We start from the raw sequence: 22,360 nt of genomic DNA, 5'->3' as shown, positions 1-22,360 counted from the left end.
GAAGAAGGCAGTATGGGTGCACATGAAAATGGGAGTGAGAAATTGTATTAACTGAGAAAGAAAATTATAATTCAATCTTTAATCTTTTTCCCTAGTTCCTAAATATTAAGCTTATTTTTATAACCTAAGTAAGCATTTTAAGAATTTTTTTACAAAATAACAAATGCTTATAAAACAATACAGAAAAGACATGAATACCAAAAGATACATAAATTGAAAACAAACAAAAATCCAAAAGTGACTGTGCGTAAATTAAGAACCTTCCCTTTACTGCCACTGCTCCCCAGTTCCACTAGAGGTAATCATTATTACTTTTCATGTGTATTCCAGAATTATTTGTGTATGTATAAATAATTTTTTATAAAAATGGGATTTTACAAACTTTTATACTCAATATGGATAATTTTTTTAAGTGTCTGTACCTATAAATAGCCCCATGTTATAGCAGACATCGTAAAACCGCATAAAATTCAATGGTGATCTGTTAAAATATTCTATCATTCGATTACTTTTAAGTGGAAAAATTAATCAAAATTATCATTTTAAGTTACAATATCTGTAACTCTTAACCTGTCATTTTTGTTTCCCCTACCCTAATACATATTTATGCATGCTTTAAATTTGGACTATCAGCAAAACTCACACACAACTCTAATTTTTTCACCCTCTTTTATTTATATTTAGCTTCTCCATTGATTCAGTGGTAATTACTGAACCTGATGTACAGAAAAGCATACACCCTGGAAGTTGTCTAAAACAGGACATAGATGGTGCAAGAGAGGTATTATATCTTTTAACTGTAATGTACACTGATTTTATTTTTCTTATCATTTTTATGTCTGCAGTTTAATAAATAGTTGCTGAGAAGCATAATAAATATGAGGATAATATCCTATATAAGCGACTCAGAAGAATAAAGTGTTTGTTTCCCCCCCACACACACACATAAGTATGCTCTAGTTTAAAATTTGTCTATTTTGTATTACATGGGCTGTGTAATAAATTAGTTTCAGTGCCCTGACCAACAGCTTTTCTTCCCACCATGGGAAGTTGGACCAAACCATTTCTAGAATAGTGTTTAGGAATCCCCCAAACCCAAGATGCTAGGGCTGGGACAGTGGATGAGGTATCCTTCGCACAGGCCAGGTAATATATAAAAGCCCTCACCTTTTACACTATCTGCCATTTAGCTAAACCACCTTCTACCTCTCCTCAACATTGTCTATATTCTTAATTTGTGGCCACTTTTCTTACACTTAAAACTGCAAACCCTGGTCTCCATTTAGTAGATTTTCAGTTCTTAAGTCCTACAGAAAATAAAGATCACTGCCCTCTCTCATTCTGGATCCAGAGGAAAGATATTGGCCACATTCTGGATTCTTCCACATTCATCCCATATGGAGCATTTGTTTGGATAATATTCAGATAATTAGTAACTAAAGAAATATTTTCATACTGAGAACACGTTTATATTTTAAAAAATAGTTTAAAGTTTTTTCTATTTATAAAAGTAATTTGTATTTGTAGAAAATTGGAAAGAAACAAAGAAAATTTTCTTATAATTTCAGGAGCAAAGATAGCCACTGTTAACATTACTTAAAATTAAATACATGCACACATCTTATTAATTGTATTTAAGAAGTATCTTTATTCCACTATAGAACTGTATGTTAGTAATTATAAATATGTAAATATATCTCTCACTTTGCATCTTTGTTAAGTTCATAGTAGTAAGCACAATTATGTAGTAGAATTATACACTGGAATTATTCACTAGATTTATTGTTTTTAATTAAAGGAGCAGAACTTAAATGTATTAAAACATCTCGAGTTTTCTAAGAAATAGTGATCTTTTGACAATATTTTAGAGAAGTTTAAAAATAAGTTCTGTATAATTAGTGTAAATAATTATGTCATATTTTGCTTTTTAATTTAGTTTTCTGGTAGAGAATTTGGAGAACAGGAAACAAATATGGTTAAGTTGCTGGAAAAACAGTACCAAGAACAATTAGAAGAAGAAGTAGCTAAGGTAAGTTTATGGTTTACCCAAAAGATTATTGTGATATATACTCCCTATGAGCCTTCAAAAAACATAGATTTTTGTTGATAGTAATATAATTTATTTTTTTGTTTCGTGTTTCATACATAGCTCATCTTTTAAGATGTCAGATACTGATGTCAACCTAAGTTGCCTTTAAGTGGAATGTCCGGTGAATTTTTCTTTGACAAGAGCATTTTTCTCTTGACGTAGAATAGTAATTAGAAACTTTTCAGAATGCCAAAACAAGTTTTTATAAATTTGTTACCATGAGCGTATTAACTTCTGAAGGAGTTTGTCCTTCCTTGAAGGTGGGAGATGTAGTAGGAAATGACAAAGAAGGTACTTGGTCTTTTATATATGACCTCTGCATACCTTTCCCTAAAAGTTACTCTGATATTAATGACTGTAGATAGTATTACATGCTATGCCAAAACCATTCTTTTAAACTTGAATACCAAACATATCACCTAGTCTATCATGATTCCATTTTTTTTGTCTTTGTATTCTTTTAAAATGCGTATACCTGATTGGGTTCTTATATTGTAACAGTTAGATTCTGAGTTTGTTTATTTTTTTACCACATTGCAGCTGTTCCAGTATAACAATCCAAGTGGCGTATATGCATTTTAAAATGAGAGGTTTGTTAGGATACACAGGAGATGCATAAGAAATTAGGTTAAACATAGATGAGGTCAAGACCCAAGAAAATATATGGGCCATAATGATATAGTCACTTCTGTATCTCAACTAAATGTTTAGTTCTTGGAGATCATACTAAAATAAATGAGTATATAGTTCTCATTATCTAGTTCTTTGGAGAAATGTAGGTTTTCTCTTGCACTTAGCTCTTTTGTAAGTTTCTCAAGTGGAATATTATAGCAGAGCATCATGGTATAGCAATTCAGAGCACAAGGTTTGGTGTAGGATATACCATGCTTTGAATTCTTGTTCTTCTGGTTTACTAGATCTGTGATCTTAGGAAATATACTTCTGAGTCTTGATTCCATGTTAAAGAGGAAAGTAATAAGTATAATAGTAATTCTTCTGAGGATTCAATGAACTAAAGCATGTAAAGCACCTAGCAGATGATAAAGACTATTATTTAATGATATTTTAAAAGTAGTATTATTACTATGATAATGGTGATAAATAAATATATTTTGTGCTCCCGTGTATGGGGCCTGAGTAAGCCACGTGCAGCTGGCTGTGGCCCAGGAGCTGCTGCTGCTGCTGTTGCAGCTGCGGCTACTACGGCAGCAGCAACAGCCCGGCACCTATGCCGAATTGAAGGCAGGGGTGCACCCTTTGTGAACGTGCAAATCCACGCCACTCAGATGCACTGGCCCCTGCAGCTGCCTGCATATCTCAGCTGGCCTGTGCATTTCCCCTGAGAAGATGCAGCTGTTCCCGTGGCTGCTGAAGTAGCCGGTGCCCAAGCAGATCGGGCACTACTCGGGCTTGTCACCATTGTCACTATCCATCAAGCAGGACTTCAGGAGAGAGAATACTTGAGAGAAAACCTCATATATCCTTCTAGGAAAGGAGCTTCTTCTGCAACTGGCTAACACAACGAGAGAAGTTAATCTTCTGCCAGACAATATGCTTAACCACCCTTCAGCAGGATTGGCTCAGAGTTGATATATGCAGAGCTTCCTTGAACTTTTGGGGTATGAAAGTAAGAGCCCTGAGGATCCACAGATATTGGATAACTTTCTACAAGTTCTAATTAAAGTCAGAAATAGACACAACGATGTGGTTCCGGCAGTGCTGCAAGGAGAAGTTTGTTTTCAATCCATTCATTAACAGTAACACCTAGTATTTTCTGGATCAGTTTTATACCAACCACATCTCCTTCTGCATGCTTATTAACCAGCACATACTTCTGTTTGGAGGTGACACTAAACCAGCTTATCCCAAACACGTGGGAGTATCGATCCCACGTGCAGCATGGCTGGCTAGTGAAGGATGTGTATGAAACCGCCAGCACCCTGTGTAAACAGTATTACCTGGTAGCTCCAGAGCTGGAAGTTGAAGAATTCAATGCCAAAGCTCCAGACAAACCTATTCACGTAGTTTATGTGCCCTGACATCTGTTTCATATGCTTCATTTGAGTTGTCCAAGAATTCAGTGAGAGCAGCAGTAGAACTCTGATAGAAAAGAGGGCTGCCTGTCTTTTAAAACCCTTGTTACTCTGGGTAAAGAAGACTTGTCCATTAAGATCAGTGACCTAGGTGATGGCATCTCCTTTTGAAAAATAGATCGTCTTTTTAACTACATGTGTTCAGCTGCCCCTAGATGGAGCCTGGAGCCTACAAGAACTGCCCCTCTGGCTGGATTTGGTTATGACTTGTCAATTCCTCATCTGTATGCCAGATGTTTTCAAGGAGATCTAAAACGATCTTATGTGGAAGGAGTGGGTACAGATGCTGTCATTTATTTGAAGACTCTTTCAAGTGAATTATTCCAGAGACTTCCAGTTTGTAATAAATCAATTTGGTGCACCATTACAAGACCACACCTGAAGCTGATGACTGGAGCAATTTTAGCAGTGAGCCCAGAGACGCTTCAAAACACAAGGTGAAACAAGATCAAGACTGATGGAACTTCTAGAGAACTGAATGCTTTGGTCCTCTCTGTGAAGAAAGATCATCTTCCACAAGTCAACCAAAGAGAGTTCCTTTCCTCTGCCAACTCTGAGCATGGCGCCATAGTTATCCCAGTGCTTGAATGTGTATTTTCTCTGTGCCAGCTGGACCTTTCCTAGAGAAACCTTGTAGCTACTTAAGATCTTCCACTAAAGTAATGACTTGAGTAAAAAAAAAGTTATATATATACATACATATATGTATACATATGTTTTGTAAAGCATTATTTGTCCAAGCTGATAGCACAGCACCAAAGTACAAAGTCAGTAAAAACTATTCCAGATGCAGCCAAGGTGTTGATGGCCCCACTTGATCCTAGAATGATATAGATTGTTGACATTAGTCACCAGTACTGGCGGAATTATGCTCTACCCTATAACCCTTAGATGTGGTGGTGGAAAAAGATTGAGAGCCATTGTTTTAAAAATAGAAGAAGCCCACTAGGAGTAGTGATTTCACATACAGATCACATTAGATTCAGCCTGAACATTGACATGTACTTACATTTCACTGTCAGGCAGTGTTTATGGTGCTGGGAAAAAAAGAGGAAATTTTTGCTCTGATAGACCTTACATTCTGGTTGGTGCAATAGACAATATACAAGTGATGATAAGTACTGTGAAGAAAAAACAAACTTGGCCAGTAGGACTGGAAAATACTATGGGGGGCGGGGGTGAGATGGTGTTATTTTATATAGGGTTATCACAGGTCTCATTTTTAAAGTTAGAGGAGAATCCTGAAGGAAGTAAATCTTGTAAATAAGAGGTTGAGCACCTTTTTAAAAAGTGGGATGTAAGAAAGAGAAAAGTCAAGAATTACTACAACAAATGTGTCCAAGAGGTGGCCAAAGAGAATTGGCAAGAGTGTGAAGACCACGTACCCAGCTGCCAGCTCTGCAGGTTCGACTCAGTCCTGCCACCCCCATATTTATAGACCTGTTTGGTGAAATATTGTGAAATCCTGGCACAAACCTAGCTCCTCAGCAGATGTAACTGGGTACCGGAGGAAGAAATACAGGGAAAGGGGCATGGGCTTGCCCTTCACGAGAAAGTACTACTCCAGGTTATTAGACTAAGCCACTGGAAGGATGATATTTACTTTAGTGTCAAATGTTAGATGGAAAAGACTGCAAAGAAGTAGGTTTTGGAGAGGAGTAGGACACTTCTAAGAATTCAGCTTTTGGGGTCTACCACAGGACTGTGAGGGGAGACACGAATTTGTTTGGAGGCACCTTCTAGCTTGCTTAGTAGGCTCCATGAGCAAAGCTCACCCTCCCAAGTTGAAAATTTATGGACAAGAAGTTATTGAAATTAATGTGAAACTTTAATAAATCTATTGAAAATTATATAGAGATGTATTTCTTGAAAGATATTTACTATAGGTAAGCTGTAAAAGCAGACTAATATTAAAATATGACATTTTTCTGAAAATAATGCACATCTGTATTTATATCCATATCTATATGTAAAGAGAGGAAGAAGATTTGGAAAAGTTATTCATACAATGTTAATAGTGATTTTTCTTGGAGAAGAGAACTCTAAGGGTTTTTATTTCCTTCTTATCTCTATGCTGAACATTTATTGTTATCATAGTAAGAATTTTTTTTAAATTTTTTAATTTAAAAAGCCAGGCAGTAAAATAGATACTTTTCATTAGATTCATTGTAAAATAGAGAATCTTTATATTCATATCACTTATCAAAGGATTGCTTTTAATTTAAAACCATGAGGCCATAATTTTTTTCCAATTCATGTAATTTTGAGTGGTGTTTTTTAATTCTCACTGGTATTTATAAATCTAGTTCTTTTTTGTTTATCTTATTATTTAGGTCATTGTATCAATGAGTGTAGCATTTGCTCAACAAACTGAACTATCTAGAATCTCTGGAGAAAAAGAAGATTCTACATCATCGAAACAAGCACATGCTCTATGCCAACAAGAAAAACATTATTTAAATGAAATGAAATTACCACAGGGTCAAGTTGGTTTTCAGACTTTTGAGACAATGGACATGAAATTAAAAGAAGAATTTAAACCGCTTAGTAAAGAGTTAGGAGAAGATGGAAAGAAAGTTCTGTTATCAAATAATAATAATCTTGATGATATACTAGAATCAAAGGACCGCGAACTGACTATTTCAGAAGAACTTTTCTGCAAAGATAAAACATTTATAGCCAGAGAATCTGTAAGTATGCCTCTTTGAATATAAAAAGAAAAAAGTGTGACTTTCTTCACTATAAAATTATTAGTAATGTCTTGACTCAGGATTCACATTATGAACGTGTTTTATTACTAGTAAGGAATATGAGTAAATAACTTAATATTATTAACTAAAACAAGTCTGGTTCATAGTATTCTTGTTTGTCTAACACACATTGTACATGGTAAATTTTTTTTTATTCATTAATGGAGGATCAATTTTGTGTCTGTCTCAACTGTTTGTGCCATTAACAGAAAGTAAATTCTGTCTCTTTAAATTATCTAAATTCAAATTGTTGATTAATGTTTAGAATAGGTTATTTCTTGATAGAGGCATGTTCAAATAAAATTGTCAACTCTTTATGTAGTGCAAAACTTGTGAGGTGTGCATGAAAACTTCTTTAATTTACCGGCAACTATTCAAGGCAGAATGAATTGTTTTAGTAGTAGATATTCAGGAATTGAAGTGCTTATAGAAACCCATTAAGGAGCTGACTTCTTATGAGTATGAGAATGTGGAATATAAAACTTTTATTTCCAAATGAAAGTTATTGAAGATTGTTTCTTATCAAGCAGTTCTCTGTAGTACTGTGATGACCACTGCATAATATAAATTAAATGGGTAAAATTCCTCATGTTTTATAAATTTAATTTTAAAATATAAGTATTACATTTATATTATTTCATCATAAAATGTCAAATAGATAATGGTGTTTTAGCTTCATTAAGAGTAGAAGGAATCTTGAGTATTTTTATTTATTTCTCTCCTCCCTTAAAATTAAATTACATAAACTAACTGATAAATACCCATTTTGCTTTTGGAGAATAATGTGTAATGATAATAAACTAACTTCACATTGATTTGGAATTATAATTAAGACAAATATCTTTTTATTCATAATGGGAAAATCAGGTGCTTTGTGGGGTTAATGGTAGAATTGCTTTCGTATTTACTTAAAATATTGATGCTGACAAATTTCTATAAAATGTGTTGTGCTTGAATTTTTTTTTTAACTATTAATAGATCCATGATGAGATTTTTGTATCAAGCATGGCTGCTTCTAGACAGCTAATGGTAAATGAAGAGCAGTTGGAAGATATGAGGCAGGAACTTGTACGACAATACCAAGAGCATCAACAAGCAACAGAACTGTTAAGGCAGGCACACATGTGCCAGATGGAGAGACAGCGAGAAGACCAGGAACAGCTACAAGAAGAGATTAAGAGACTGAATAGACAGTTAGCCCAGGTATGAGACTTAGAGTCCCTTTTCTCTCCAATTAAAATAGTAGTATTCTTTATATAGCCTTTAAAAAAAGAAGGTAAAAGTTATTGCCAACATCTGAATAAATACAAATATTTAATATCAGGGACAGACTCCACCAGCACAACAGCCTTAGGGTCTTGTCAGGGAAATGTGGAACTCAGTGTTGGAGTGCATTTTATTTATCTTTCTTTGCAGGCACTGGAAAAGGGGCCACAATGCTTTTTGTTTTGTTTTTTTAATCATTCCGATGAACATTTGGGGAAAAAACATTTTGGCACTTTGAAAACTTTTTGTGCTGAGGTGCAGCCCGTATTCATTTATAGTTTTTGTGAGTTCACCAGTTAGCATCTCCAAGGTTTACCTTTATCTATCTTTAACCTGTCTTTTAAATCATGAATGAAAATCTGAAGTAGTATGTTTCTGGAACTTTCTCCAGAGAAACATCTCTTCTTGATTTGAGAAATGCAAATTTACATAACGTTCTTAACTGTTTCTTGACTAAATTTACATACTCCTTGGTATTTGGGAGCTGAATTCTTATCAGTTGCTGTATATAATATACTCACAAAATCATTGCAGAAAAGCAAGAAATATTTATGTAAAAGTTCTTATTAAAACAGTTGATTTAATTTAATTTTGGAAACAGCTAAAAGAAATAAGAAATTGGGAATTCTTGAAATACATTCTTTCAAATATTTTCCTATAGAGTAATAGGAAAATTGGGAGTTGACATAAATCATTTGGAAAAATTAAATTTGCTTTTCTTCATCGCATTTTGTGAATTTAAACCCGAATTTTCAATGCAAAATTGGCATATAAAATAATATCGATTTTCACAAATATATGAATATTTAGGCTCAATTAACTTTTTTGTTTCAAATTTTGCATTGAATTTTATATATACTTTTAACTCCTTATCATGGGATATGAATCATAGGTATAACCAGGGTCTGTTGATCCCAGGGGGTTAAAAGAAATCTGCTTAATATTTCTGCCTTTATCTTCTATCGCAAACAATATTCTCTCATGACCTTTTTTCTTATTTAGAGATCCTCAATAGATAATGAAAACCTGGTTTCAGAGAGAGAGAGGGTGCTTTTAGAGGAGCTGGAAGCACTAAAGCAGCTATCTCTAGCTGGAAGAGAGAAGCTGTGTTGTGAGCTGCGCCACAGCAGTACGCAAACACAGGTAGTATGGACTTTGACCCACCTAGGAGCAATGGATCACCAATGCAGTAGGATCTGTTTGTCTTTTTTGCTGGTGTGAAATGTATTTTTTATAGGTATTGAGCTTAAAATATGTGTGATTACTTACATGTAAGGTAGGTGGAGTCAAGATGCCTTACATTTAAGGTAATTTGAATCTGACTTTGCTATGGCAACAGCTATTGTCTTATCAAGGAGCAACCTAACAAACTTTATTATTGCACTATAGCATGCGTTAACTTGAACCCATTAAATTGTTTTCATCTATGTACTAGGGTCTTTTATTTATCTTTTTTGGATAATGCTAATCTTGATAAAGTATAGTTAAATATTATTCATACAGTATCTCGCATGCAGAGGTTTCTGTTTCACCTCATAACAATGTAGAGGAATGACATGCTATTTCCAAGATGACAGGTTTTCTTTCTGTCTTCTCTCCACCTTTACGTAAACTTAAACAGAATGGAAATGAAAATGAAGGAGAAGTTGATGAACAGACCTTTAAAGAAAAGGAATTGGACAGAAAACTTGAAGATGTGCCTCCTGATGTTCTGACCAATGAAAGGTATAAAGAATGTGTATTTTGTTCAACACAAAATGAATTAAAATATTTGTTTCAGTGTCATACTTTATTTGTCCTTATTTTTATCATGTACATTTATTTTATTTGTACATTGTACTCTGTATATAAAGATTTAACAATTTTGGTTGTTTAAATAGACAAATATTTTAAAATCTTCTGTATATAAAGTTATTTTTTAACACATACTGGTCATATTCTTAACTCAGTAAATGTTAAGGCATTATTTGGTTATTGAACCTTTCTTGACTAATTTTTTTTTTTTTAACACAATTGTACTTTTGAGTTATTCTATTCCTTCACCGTATGGACATGCATTCAGCATATGCTACCCCCTGGTTTGTTTATGATGAGAAAAAAAATTAATTTTGATGGTCCATGTGTGGCTTCTTTTATTCATTTACTGCATAACAGATGAGAACTTTTAATCCATATCTCAGTTTTATAGAGGAATAAATTAATGATCTAATGTTAATAAAACTTTCCCTTTGATTTTGTACAGGTTAGTAGAAAATGTAAAATATTAAGTGAGAGTAGTTATTCCACATTAATATTAAGGACTTTAAGCACAATATTTTAAAATTTGTTTTGTTCAAATGAAAATGGTTTCTTTAATTTTAAATTAAAACTAATATCTACTAACTTAATTTCCTCCTTTTCCAATTTCTGTGACTGTCAACCCTCTGTGTCCTCCTAACCTCCTTCCTCAGCTTGCATGGAGGAATTTGGCCCCTAAGATTTTGGCTTCCCCATTGGATCATCAGTATGGAACGCAGTCAGTATGGAACTCAAACAAGAAAGACAGTGTATGAAACTTAGAGTTACCATGGCAATATAAAATAAACACTTGGTTTATTTTATATTATTTATCTCAAATAGGTATATTTTTTAAAATTATGCAGTGTTTAATTAGGAATTTTTATAACGAGTACTGATAAATTAGTATTCATATTTCTTTTTTAGTATCATTAATTTTAATCATTTTTCTTATATAGAAATGTTTTCATATTATCCTAGTCCCGAAGTCTTGGGGCTTGAACAGAATCTCAGGAAAAGTTAAATAAAACCCTTGACTTACTTTCTACTAACTAAATTATTCAGAGTTTTATTTTTATTATCTTGCATATGTAAGCAGAGAACTTGATCTAGGTGCAAAAAATAGAACTGTCTCTTTCACTTGACAAATACTAAAGGAAAACTTTTGCATTTATTACCTTGTCTTAAAATAGCTATGTCATGTGCCTGTGAAAACAGATATCCTTTAACCTAATTGTTGGTGATCTCCCATGTCTGAAATCGAGAGAGGAAACCGTCTTAAGGCAGAGGACCTTTACCATGAAAGTCTCTTATTCTGTATACATGTGTTAAATATAAGGTTTGCCACTGTAGTACCTTTCGAACTAAGCTGTTAGGACAAGAGAGTTGTTTAGTTATCAGAAGGTTAATCAAATAATCTTCTGAATCACCATTTATAGAATTATATTTTTTGACATGGAAAGATGTTTGTGTTAAGCAAAAAAGAAAGCTTACAAAAACTCTTCATCCAGGATAATCCCATTTTTGTTTTTAGAATATATATATTTATGAGAGAGACCAGGATTAGAGTCGAGGTGTCTAGAAGGATAGGCATTAAAATGCAAATAGTGATTATCTCTGAGTACTGAGATATTTTTCTGGGTGGTTAGTAGCATTTTCTAATTTTTTAAAAATAAGAATGTATTACTTGTCTTTTAAAAAAGAAAGATACACAATTAATTTCATTTGGTTCAAAATAGGTCCTTCTATTAGTGTGGTGTATATAATGAGAAATTTCTGTCCCCGGATCAGATATAACAGCCTGTAATATTCCCTTTGGTGTTAGTGGATAGTGAAATTACATAGTAGACCTCTTTTAAAACAGGTCTCTGCCAGTTTTTGTAATTTAATCATATAGATCCTTACCATTAAGTTATAGAAATACACTTTTTTTCTGATGGGATTTTTAAATTAAAATTTTAAAATATATTGTTTGACATAAATTAAATATGATACATATATGAATAACTGTAAATGGTTTTACCAGCTCAATAACTTGCATATGCTTCAATTGGGTACTGCCACACCTTTTAAAACTTAATTTTTGCATCATCTTAAAATTTTCTTTTAATCTGGAAACTTTTCAAATTTATAAAATAAATCAAAAATAAAAAGCACTTCATTATAGGTACTGTTGCATATTATAATAAAGAGGGTATATGATATTTTTCAAGTCAAATATTTTGTAGTACATTTTTTGTGGGACATAAGTAAAGTCTTTACTTTAAAAAGATTAAACACTTTAATAAACATTTCTTTATCTACAGGTATGCACTCCAGAAAGCTAATAACAGACTTCTGAAGATCCTCTTAGAAGTTGTAAAGACAACAGCAGCTGTTGAAGAAACAATTGGTCGCCACGTCCTTGGTCTTCTAGATAGATCTAATAAAGGCCAGTCATCTGCCAGCCTGATTTGGAGGTCAGAAGCAGAGGCACCTATAAAGTCATGTGTCCATGAGGAACACAGAGGAGGTATTAGTTTTATATGCTATTGAAATTATCATCACCTTCAATAAATCTTGGAGTTCAGGATACTTTGCTATGTGTCGAAAATACAGAAAAGAAAATTTTAAAGTATTTTCCAACCAAAAGACATCTAAACATAAATATATTAGAGCCACTTTTCTCAAAACACCATCATTATATAGCATTTGCAAAAGGGTGTCTTAGAGTTATCATTATATACTCAGGGTTACTTATTTTCTCCACCAATAAAAGCAAAGTTTCACATCAGCACTCAGGACTCTTAACAGTATCCATGAGGTATAGGTAACATCCTGTAAATTAAGGAAAGATTAGAAATAGAAAGCTTTTAAGAATCCAATATCAATTTTCCATACCTGTTAAGATAGTTAGAAGAAAGTCTTTATAAGAAGCCCAGGGTTTGAACTTACCATTGGACTATCCTCTGCTAGGTCCTTTCTTCCTTTTAGAAAAGTAGAAAAGTATGACAGAATATGTATGGATGTAAACATGACTTTGCTGTCTTCCTGTCTTCTTTCAGCTGTGTGGTCTGGGCCCTTTGAATTTCTTACTTTCACATTGCTGAACTCCAGACTTTCCTGTTTCTTGATCCTTACTGGAGGGGGAATCAGGAAATCACAGGGGGAGAAAGTTTGTGTCAGATAGAGACAGATAGGGTCTGGCTCTTGGATCAGAAGATCAAGCCCACGCTTTACTACCATTCCACATACAAGTGCTTCTCCCCAGGTAGAGGCCAACCTAAAAATGCCAATTTATGCAGTTTTTGAGAATGTTCTCTTTGTTGTTTCATGTGGAGAAATGAGAAATTGTGCCACTTACAGAAGGTTTGCCTAATAACAAGTTGGCCAGTAGCATGTTTTTAAGTGCAGAAAAAAGCTTGACTTGAAATTTTAAGTAAAAATAATTTTAAAACACCTCAGTCAAGTTCAAGGGGAATTTAAAAAACTGCTTTTAGTAAAATAAGACCTGAAATATTACTGTATTTTAAAACTTTCAAATTCATTCTTTTCAAACTAACTTTACCCTTCGTTAAGCTCTCAATCAAGGCCTGTTTTTATTTCTGCATATGAATCTTGATGTATATAAAAGAATTAGGTAGTAATTTTTGGTCTCATTGTAAGAGTGTTTATCAAATTTTTCTTTTTAAAAAACAATTATTTCATAACCTGGTTTCACTTAACCATCTAGGGGTAGGAGGATTTTGCTATTCTACTGGTAAGACCTAAACCATATTCAGAAGACACTCTGGAGAATGTTCTGATTACAGAAATATTTCTACCTTTTTCATTAGCAGTTCTCTTAGACTTTTCTCAAAGTGATTTCTGAGATATTCAGCATACCACATATCTTAAAAGACAGCAAACTCACTTTCAGAGCAGTGTTCTCATAGTTATAAGAAGGATTAAATTGGTTAATTTAATGCAGGCATGGAGGGTTATGTTTATGTCCATTTTCTATGAGAAAGCAGACCTAAAAGGATATCTGATCTACTCCTACTTTATTGCATGGTTACATCTACATCCTTCATTATAGATTAAATATATCTGTGTCCTATTTTAAGATATCCAATAATAGTTTTTCAGTTATAAGCAGTTTTATCAATTCAAGTCTACAAACAGTCATCGAGTAGTTTCTCTGCTCTGTGCTTTATAGCAATTCACAGTCTAGTGAAGTAGTCACTGTGATTCTAATTCAAGGCAAGATAAAGTCATAGAACTTAATATTTTATTTAAAACCACTTTATGTATGTTTGAATCAATTAAGCCTTTAAAAAATTTAAAATTTAACAGTGAACTTATTGTGAAAGAATAATATTAAGATACAAGAGGAAAAAATAAATTCACAGTTAACTAGTACAGCATATAGAATAGCAGAGATAAGAATTGTGCTGTTATTAGCATTATTGGTTATAATGTGCACTTATTATTTAATTATTTAGTCTTTGTTTTTGTGTTTAACAGTGATATGCTACTTTTACTAATAAACTTAGAATGACCATTAATATCATTTGGGAACATTTATAGATCCATTTTACATCTTGAAGGAAATATTGAATTAATAGAATTTATAATTTAAAACTTGTAATTTTCTCAAACTTTGAAGAAAATATTGACTTTAAAATATTGACACTGTGTTTCATATGTAAGAATTTTTCTGATGTTCTTTCATATTCTTAATGGACATATTATTTTAAAAACTAAAATGAACTTTGAAATATTCTTTTGTCTTAATTAATATAATAGGAAAAGTTCACTCTTAACCTAATTATGAAGCAACTTCTGCTTTTCGGTTTTGTATATGACTATGTCGTAGGTAGCACTTGTGATCTATTTTCAGCCTTCAAGTCTGAACTTGTTGAGATTTTAAACATGTATGAACTTGTTAACTCTCTAAAAAAACAAATAATTGATTTGTTAATGTTTGCTTTCTCATAAGAGTAACCTTTTTATGAAGTTGAGGGGACCTTATGAGCCAATGTGAAATCACTTGAACTTGAGTGAATATTAGACTAGTTCATAAAAACGAGTTCCCCCGGAATGTGTTGAAAGAAAATTTCCTTGAGGCCTGTGCTGTGATGGTTCACCAGTAGAATGCATTCCTCTCCCTTAGGAAGCCAAGGATTAAATCTCATTTGCTGCATTTTCCTTTTGGAACAGTGTGATGTTATAGAAAAAATGCTGGATTAGTAATTAGAAGGCCCTTGATTTTTGTTCTAGCTGTAGACTATGACCTTAAGCAAGTCTCACAGTCTCCCAGGGCCTCGGCTGAGTTTTTTCATCTGTCAGGTATAAGAGTCAGACTAGAATAAGTGGTTTCCAGTTGGAGCCATAGAGATCTTTAGAAGGCCATTGGAGCAGAGGAATGCTCTATCATATCACCCACCCCGCTTTAACCTGGGAAGTTTATTGTTATCTATATGGAATGAACAGGGTATAGTCCATAAAGTAAATAACTAAAGGACTTTGAATAGCCCTTATCTATTTTTAAGACACAGATCCGAGTGGTTCACTAATCTGAAATCATGATTCTGTACACCAAACTGACCATTCTGAGATTTCTGTTGGCATGTTGTGAAATTGCCCTGTTGATTTATGTTATTCTCTGATTCCCCCCCCCACCAAAAAAAAACTAGTTATTATAAATAAAGTATAAGTTTGATGTCTTTCTCATTCCTTTATTTCATTGGAATAACCAAAGAAGTTCTGTTACTTCATTGGAATATATTCAGATGATTTTTGTTTATATGTATCTTCAAAATGTTAAAATAAACTACATTAAGCTAGTTGATATCTTCATTTTTTTCTAGATACTTTAATATCTATTTTGTTCATTAACTTTTAAAAAGTTAACATTCAGTGGCCTTTTATAAGGCATTTTGTTTTATATATCCTCTGTTTTTTGTGCTTGAGATTTGTTCCCATGTAACACACAGTATCTTCAGTCTTTTCTTCACCATTAATTTCTTCTCTGTACCCCCCAGAACATGCTAGTATATTCATAATATTAGAAGAAAAAAAAGGCACTTTTTGGTTTTTCTCAACTTTGCTGCCCCACCTCAAGGTAAACTCCAACAGACTAGACGAGAGATCAGACCAGCTCCTGCCTCCACCAGCTGTGATTTCTGTTCCTACTGTAGCAAAGCTGCTCTCTCATAGGACAACAGTTGTCATATCCAGCAGCGTCTTCTCAGTTCCTGTCCTACTTGACTTTCTAGACAAATAACATTATTAGAATCTCTACCTTTTTGGACCATTCTCTTCTTGTCTCCTAAATATCTCTTTCCTGTATTTCACTGATACTTTTTTTAAACAGGTTTTGTTAGCTTCTTATATACAAAGCTCCAACTGTTTTTGTCCTCTTTATCACTAAATATTGCTCTTAAAACAAATGTATCCATTTCCAAGGTTTGACTCTCGCCTTTCTATAAATGACTTCTAAGTCTCTATAGACCCAAATTTCCAAAAGTTGACTCTTCTCCTCCATACAGCCCCTTAACACTCCAGACTAATCTTTTTTCTCGCCTACTCTATACACTTTCTCCTGATATCTTAGTAACAGCTATTCTGTCAGCTAAGAATCATGTAAGCTGGAAACCTAGAGTCATCTTTACTACATCTTCTAGTACATCTTTTACTTTCTTTCTCTTTTATACATTTAGCCTTCTCCAACCTGTGCCTAATTCTCCTCCATCTTATTTCATGTCTTTAACACTTCTCACCTGGGTAACTGAAATAGCCTTCTAACCAGTCTCTTCTATTTCTAACCCTTCCACTGCATTGCTACAATTTGTTTCCTGATTCACAGATTGGATATTATCTTCTTGCTCCCCCCCCCCAAAAAAATTACCTGCTCTTTATTCATAGCAGAACCTCTAAGTTTCCTATGAAATTTCAGACCATTAACAGTGTAGATCCAACCTACTTTCCAACCTCCTCCTTTCAGCTCGATTCCTTACCTCATCTTCACTTCTCCACATACTCTCACCCCATAAAGCCTTGACTTTCCATCATATCAAACTATTTTGTTTTCTCACATTTGTCCTATTCTCTGTAACCATTAAAAAGAAATTATCACTAGAATGCATTTAATTTCTCAGATAAAGTTGCTATACAACGTAGGGTTTTTTTAAAACAAATACCTATTATAAACTATTAATTATTTTTGCTTTCATAGCTTCTTCAAAAATTTCTTTTCTAGAGTACTTTGTTTCAGTAACTTCATAGTATACATTATTACTGTCCTTTATCTGAATTCATTTTGAATGCCAAGATCATGTTGAACTCATGAATATTTATAGCATATTAATCCCTATTATCAAGACATTCAATTTTGAATACATGGAATAATACAGTAAATACCAGTCTAGCTGTTATTTGTTTTTTAATTTTGAGAATAAAAATACAAAGTAAAAATTGTATTAACTGTTAACACCAAGAATTAGATAAGTCTATATAATAGCAAATGTTTAAAATCATTTCCTAGAATGCAGTTTTGGACTTTTCATTCAGTAATTTGTACAGAGGAGGTGCTTAGTGAATTGTGCTGAATTCAGATCTCATATCTGAAATTGCATCCAAAGTGTTGTTAGTACTTGAGATTGAAAAAACTCTGTGTGGCAGAAGCTACTTTAGCAAGACATTTTAATAAATAGCTCTTATTCTCCTAGCTATGTCAAAATGAATGTTTATTTCACATACGTTGAAAATTAAAGTTTCTCGTGCTTTAATTTGTTAACTTTGTACAGTTACTGATAAGAAATATGTACTCTGTGTAATAAAAGAATAGGTAATTTCTCTTTAGGAAATTTCATTGTTGGGTTATACCATGCTGCTGTGGATGAGTGCTGTGTTCCACGGCAGCAGTGAATAAACCTGTGCTTTTATTTCAGTGTAAACGCTTCCAAAGCTTATCTTCTATACATGTAAACTCAATTTTCTTTACATAAGAAATAAGAATAGTGTAGATATATAAGTCTATAGTTAAATTAGAATTGCTCATGGTCTAACCTTTTCCCAGTATACCTCTTGCAAAAGTAGCAAGCTGCAAAATGATCTTAGTCCCTTTTACTCCCTGGCTGGAGCAGGCGATGCGGCCCAGTGCAGGGCTCAGAAATCAAAGGGTCTGCTTCAGACAAAATCAAGTACTTCTGTCCTTTCATACACCTGGAACATGCCATTGCACAATATTTTTCTTTTCATGTGGGTGTTTGTGTGTTTGTCTTCTCATAGCACTGTAAAGTCCTTGAAGATGGGATCCAGATCTTGTCATTTACGTGTCTCTATTAGTAAACCCTATATGGTGAGCACTGAGTAATTATCTGTCGAAAGTTGTTTTAAAAGTTTTTATCAAAGAAAAGAATGCTAAATAACCCAAATATTGATTCCTGCAGAACCCTACTAGCATAGAATTATCCTTTTTATTTTTAACTATTTGATAATCAAGTAATATTCTGTATTTATTTGTTGCATTGTTGTTACTAAAAGACCTTGTAATGTCAATGATTTCGAGTTTTAAATTGATTTTATTTTGTACCATTTTGTACTATAACTAATTATAATTGATTTAAAATACTGTTATTCTAGTTACAGACGAATCTATACCATCTTATTCTGGAAATGATATGTCAAGAAATGACAGTAGCATGTGGTCAAAAGTAACTGAGGAAGGAACAGAGCTATCACAACGGCTTATGAGGAGTGGTTTTGCTGGAACTGAAATAGATCCTGAAAATGAGGAACTTATGCTGAATATTAGCTCTCGACTACAAGCAGCAGTCGAAAAACTCCTAGAAGCCATAAGTGAAACTAGTACTCAGGTAACCTCCTTGTATTACTACTATGTACTGAGTTCGCAGTAGGTTTTATTTTAAGCCAGGGAACAATTAAATGTTTTCTCTCCACTGTTCTACAGAAAGTTAGTTAGTCTCCCTCATGATAATCGGTTGTCTTTGTGATGACCAACACTGATATCAGTAGTCTTCTTTTCAGGTGGTAAAGGTTAATGTAATGTGCTGATGGACTCTTCTGGTTCAAAAATTCAATATTGTTTTAAATTCCAAATATTCTAGACTCTTACACATTACTTTTTTTGATAGCAAAAGAGATTTCAACTTCACCATTGTATGAAATATTTCACTATAATAGATACAATTTATTTGAAGTAATAATATAAAGTATTCATCCCTAAAACAAACTATATGCTCTACTATATCATAACACTATTACAATATGATAACAAATCAAACCTACAATTCCTTTACATGATTTTTACATTCTTTTCATAAATACGGATAGATTACTTCATCATACACACTATCTCTCGTAAGGAAATTAGAGTGTGGAATAGTTTCTGCATTAAAGTATTGTTTTTATAGAAATTCTTAAACCATTGTGTTTATAACTTAAATTGCAATTTTCTGTCTATAAAATTTTTATATCTTGTATGATAATTCTCTTAAATTACTCTATGCAGAATTTTAAAAATTATTTGCTGCTTTAAAATAATGAAAACCCACTTATTTATTTTAAAATGTTGAATGTAGAACAACTGTAGAATTAAAGCTGTCATGTTAATCAAATAAGTGCTTCATTGTTATTAGCAACAGGGCCAGTATTAACGTTTTCATTGATACTTTTATTCAGTGTATCCCTGGACCCAAGTGTATTTCAAACAGAAGTTGAGAATTTTAAGGAATGTCTTTGATCGCTTGTTATTTCTGATACCTGGCTTTTATTGATGCTACTTTCTTCTCTATGATATTACTCTGTAAATTTGTTTTTTTGCAACAGCAGTGCCTGTTGGCTGTTGACAAATAAAATTTGCTTTCAGATTAAGTTAGTAATCATAGGCCATTCCTGAGTCATCTCTTGGTTAGTGACACTTGAAATAATGTGTTAATCACCTGCTATTTGGTTAACTTAACATTATTAATTCATTCTTTTTTTTCTCTTGATAACTTTCTTCTGTCATTTAATTAAGAGGTATTATCAAAAAAAATATTTTCACTGAAATATTTGTCTTTCGAATAGTCTTCAGATGTGACACTTAACCAGAGTCTTCCCCAAGTTTATTCTTCTTTGTTGGAAGACAGTCTAAATTTTCTTCTTTTATAGAGTATGGACTGCATCTTTAAGAGCAAAAGAATCTTTAAAATTATCACACATTGGGGTGAGAGTTCACTAATTAGCCAGGGGAATATATCATAATCATAATAAATCTGCTGTTAACTTCTGGATTGCATCTTGATTGACTAGCCAAACTAAGGTATTCGTATTAAGTTAAATAAGTCTCAAAACTGTTTCCACAGATAAGTCCTGAAGATGTAATATGATATATAGTTACGGAACAGAAGAAATAGCTATCTTTGGGCAATTCTTGTTTTTCTTAAGCTTTCTTTCACAGCAGATACAAAATGATTGAAAACCTTTTGCTTCCGTAACTCAAAAATTTCCTTGAGAATCACAAAGAACTAAAAGATATGTAGTATTTCATGAAACTCAAATCTTTGCATATTTGCCAATATATAATAGAAAGGATGACTTTACACAAAAATAGTGGTCCCATCTTTCACTAAAACTGCAGTGAGTTATTTTTCATTGCCAACATCCTAAGTGCTAGTAAGAAAAGGGCATCAATAAAAACCAGCTTCATTTGTGCTATTAATTTAACAAGACATTAAATTATATTTTCGGATCAAAGAATTTAATGTTCGCTATATTTTTCTTCAGTTTCAGGTTCAGTAGACTTAGGCTCAAACATTGAAATTATGAATGCTGTGTCATAATGTGAAATTCCATAACTACTGTAAGAAAATATATATTTTCTACTAAGATTTACTATTTTTAAAAGGTTTTACTTTTCTAATTAATATAAGTCCTAGGTTGGCTTTCCTTTAAAATTCATAAGCCACTTTAACAATACGCTACTCTACTAAATCAGCTGAGCCAGTTTAGGAGGTTTCAGTTGTTTATTTTTTTATTTTGTATTTTCTTATTTAACCATAGTTTACATTTTTTGATTAATTTTTTTATGTTCCAGGTATAGTACTAAGCATTTTATTTATGTATGTATGTATTTATTTATTTTGTGCCTGCAGCACCTGGTATTCACTTTTCTGCACTTTTAAAGCTTGAATTCATATACATCTCATTACCCCCTTTTATTGTATAAAAATTGTATAGTATAAATAATTCTATACTGAATTTTTATGTGACTCAGCTTTTTTTGGGGGGGTGGCTTATTTCAGTCATATTAGTATTTAATTCTGTGGTTTGTGCTCTTTCATACCATAAAAACAACTGTTAATACTTCTTTGACCACTGTTAAACAGTAAATAAATCTGAAGTGGTCAGCGGTCAGATTTGTTCCTTCAGGCTGCTAAAGAGGAACTCTCCCCATAATCTATGAATACGGCCAACAGGCAAGGTGTTTCTCAGGCCAAAATCACACCTCATCACATCTGCTTACATGATCAGATAGAGAGGTACAGTAGGACCCTGACCATGGCAATTTTAAGATTATTCTCAATTAGTTAAATACTAAAGCAGCAATATGTTATTTAACTTTTACTGTATTGTTTTAGTTTAAATATCACTGAACAGGTCACACAAAAACTTTGCCTAGACCAGTAAATGGTTCTCAAAGTGTGTTCTCTAAACTAGCAATATCAGCATCACTGAGGACTTGTTCTAAATGTAAATTCTTAGTCCCCACCCCAGACCTGCTGCATGATGGAGCCCAGCAACCTGTGTTTTATCAAATCCAGTTTAAGTAATTCTAGTTAAAGTTTGAGAACCACTGATCTAGAGATTATTAGTATAATGTTTATATTATTCTTGCAGAATTTTGAAGTGTTCTACTAACATCTACTATATAAAAGGTTGAAGTAATTGTTGACATTTGGTATAAAAATGAGATATTTCTTAGTTGAATTATATTTTTAAGGCAATCAGAGTAGGAGCTTTGTAAAACTTTATTTTAAACTAAATTTAGTTCAGTTACTACTCTTCAATGAGTAGATGTTTAAAGCTATTGACTTCTTCAGAACATTCTCATTAATAATTACAATGATTTTGAACCTGAGGAATATTTTTAACAGTCAGATTGATACAAAATAATGTGTAATTAATTATCTTTGTGAAATACCTGGTATTCATTTTCCTTGCAATGTGTCATTATTTGGTTCTTCTTCATAATGGAACATTTCCCTTTTATCTTGATTTTTTAAAACTTATTTAAAAATCTAGAACAGAATTGAGAGATAGTGCTATAATTGTGCTTGTAGTGAAAGAGAAATTCATGTAAATAGCTCTGCACAGGATACTCGGAGACTAGAAAAGAGCCACATCTGACAGCTTGGGGC

General features: G+C 32.9%; 1 protein-coding gene and 1 pseudogene across 7 annotated transcripts in view; both read left to right on the top strand.

Moving 5' to 3' along the window:
- AKAP9 (A-kinase anchoring protein 9) overlaps positions 1-22,360 on the top strand; it is a 148,853-nt gene that overhangs the window by 74,833 nt on the left and 51,660 nt on the right. For 6 of the 7 annotated variants that reach the window (XM_039878121.1, XM_039878125.1, XM_039878124.1 and 3 more), the window contains 8 exons: positions 685-781; positions 1,937-2,029; positions 6,516-6,872; positions 7,911-8,135; positions 9,201-9,341; positions 9,820-9,923; positions 12,281-12,486; positions 18,582-18,814. In XM_039878121.1, the coding sequence (XP_039734055.1) occupies positions 685-781; positions 1,937-2,029; positions 6,516-6,872; positions 7,911-8,135; positions 9,201-9,341; positions 9,820-9,923; positions 12,281-12,486; positions 18,582-18,814 (1,456 nt within the window). The remainder of the gene's footprint in view (positions 1-684; positions 782-1,936; positions 2,030-6,515; positions 6,873-7,910; positions 8,136-9,200; positions 9,342-9,819; positions 9,924-12,280; positions 12,487-18,581; positions 18,815-22,360) is intronic. The other variant, XM_039878127.1, reaches the window with a different exon arrangement.
- LOC120615040 (pyruvate dehydrogenase (acetyl-transferring) kinase isozyme 3, mitochondrial-like) lies at positions 2,036-6,507 on the top strand (annotated as a pseudogene).

This window comes from Pteropus medius, unplaced genomic scaffold, assembly GCF_902729225.1.
Source record: "Pteropus medius unplaced genomic scaffold, Ma_sr-lr_union100, whole genome shotgun sequence".
Taxonomy (NCBI): Eukaryota; Metazoa; Chordata; class Mammalia; order Chiroptera; family Pteropodidae; genus Pteropus; species Pteropus medius.
Note: the sequence above shows the minus strand (reverse complement) of the source record. Positions and strands in the feature narration are given on the sequence as shown.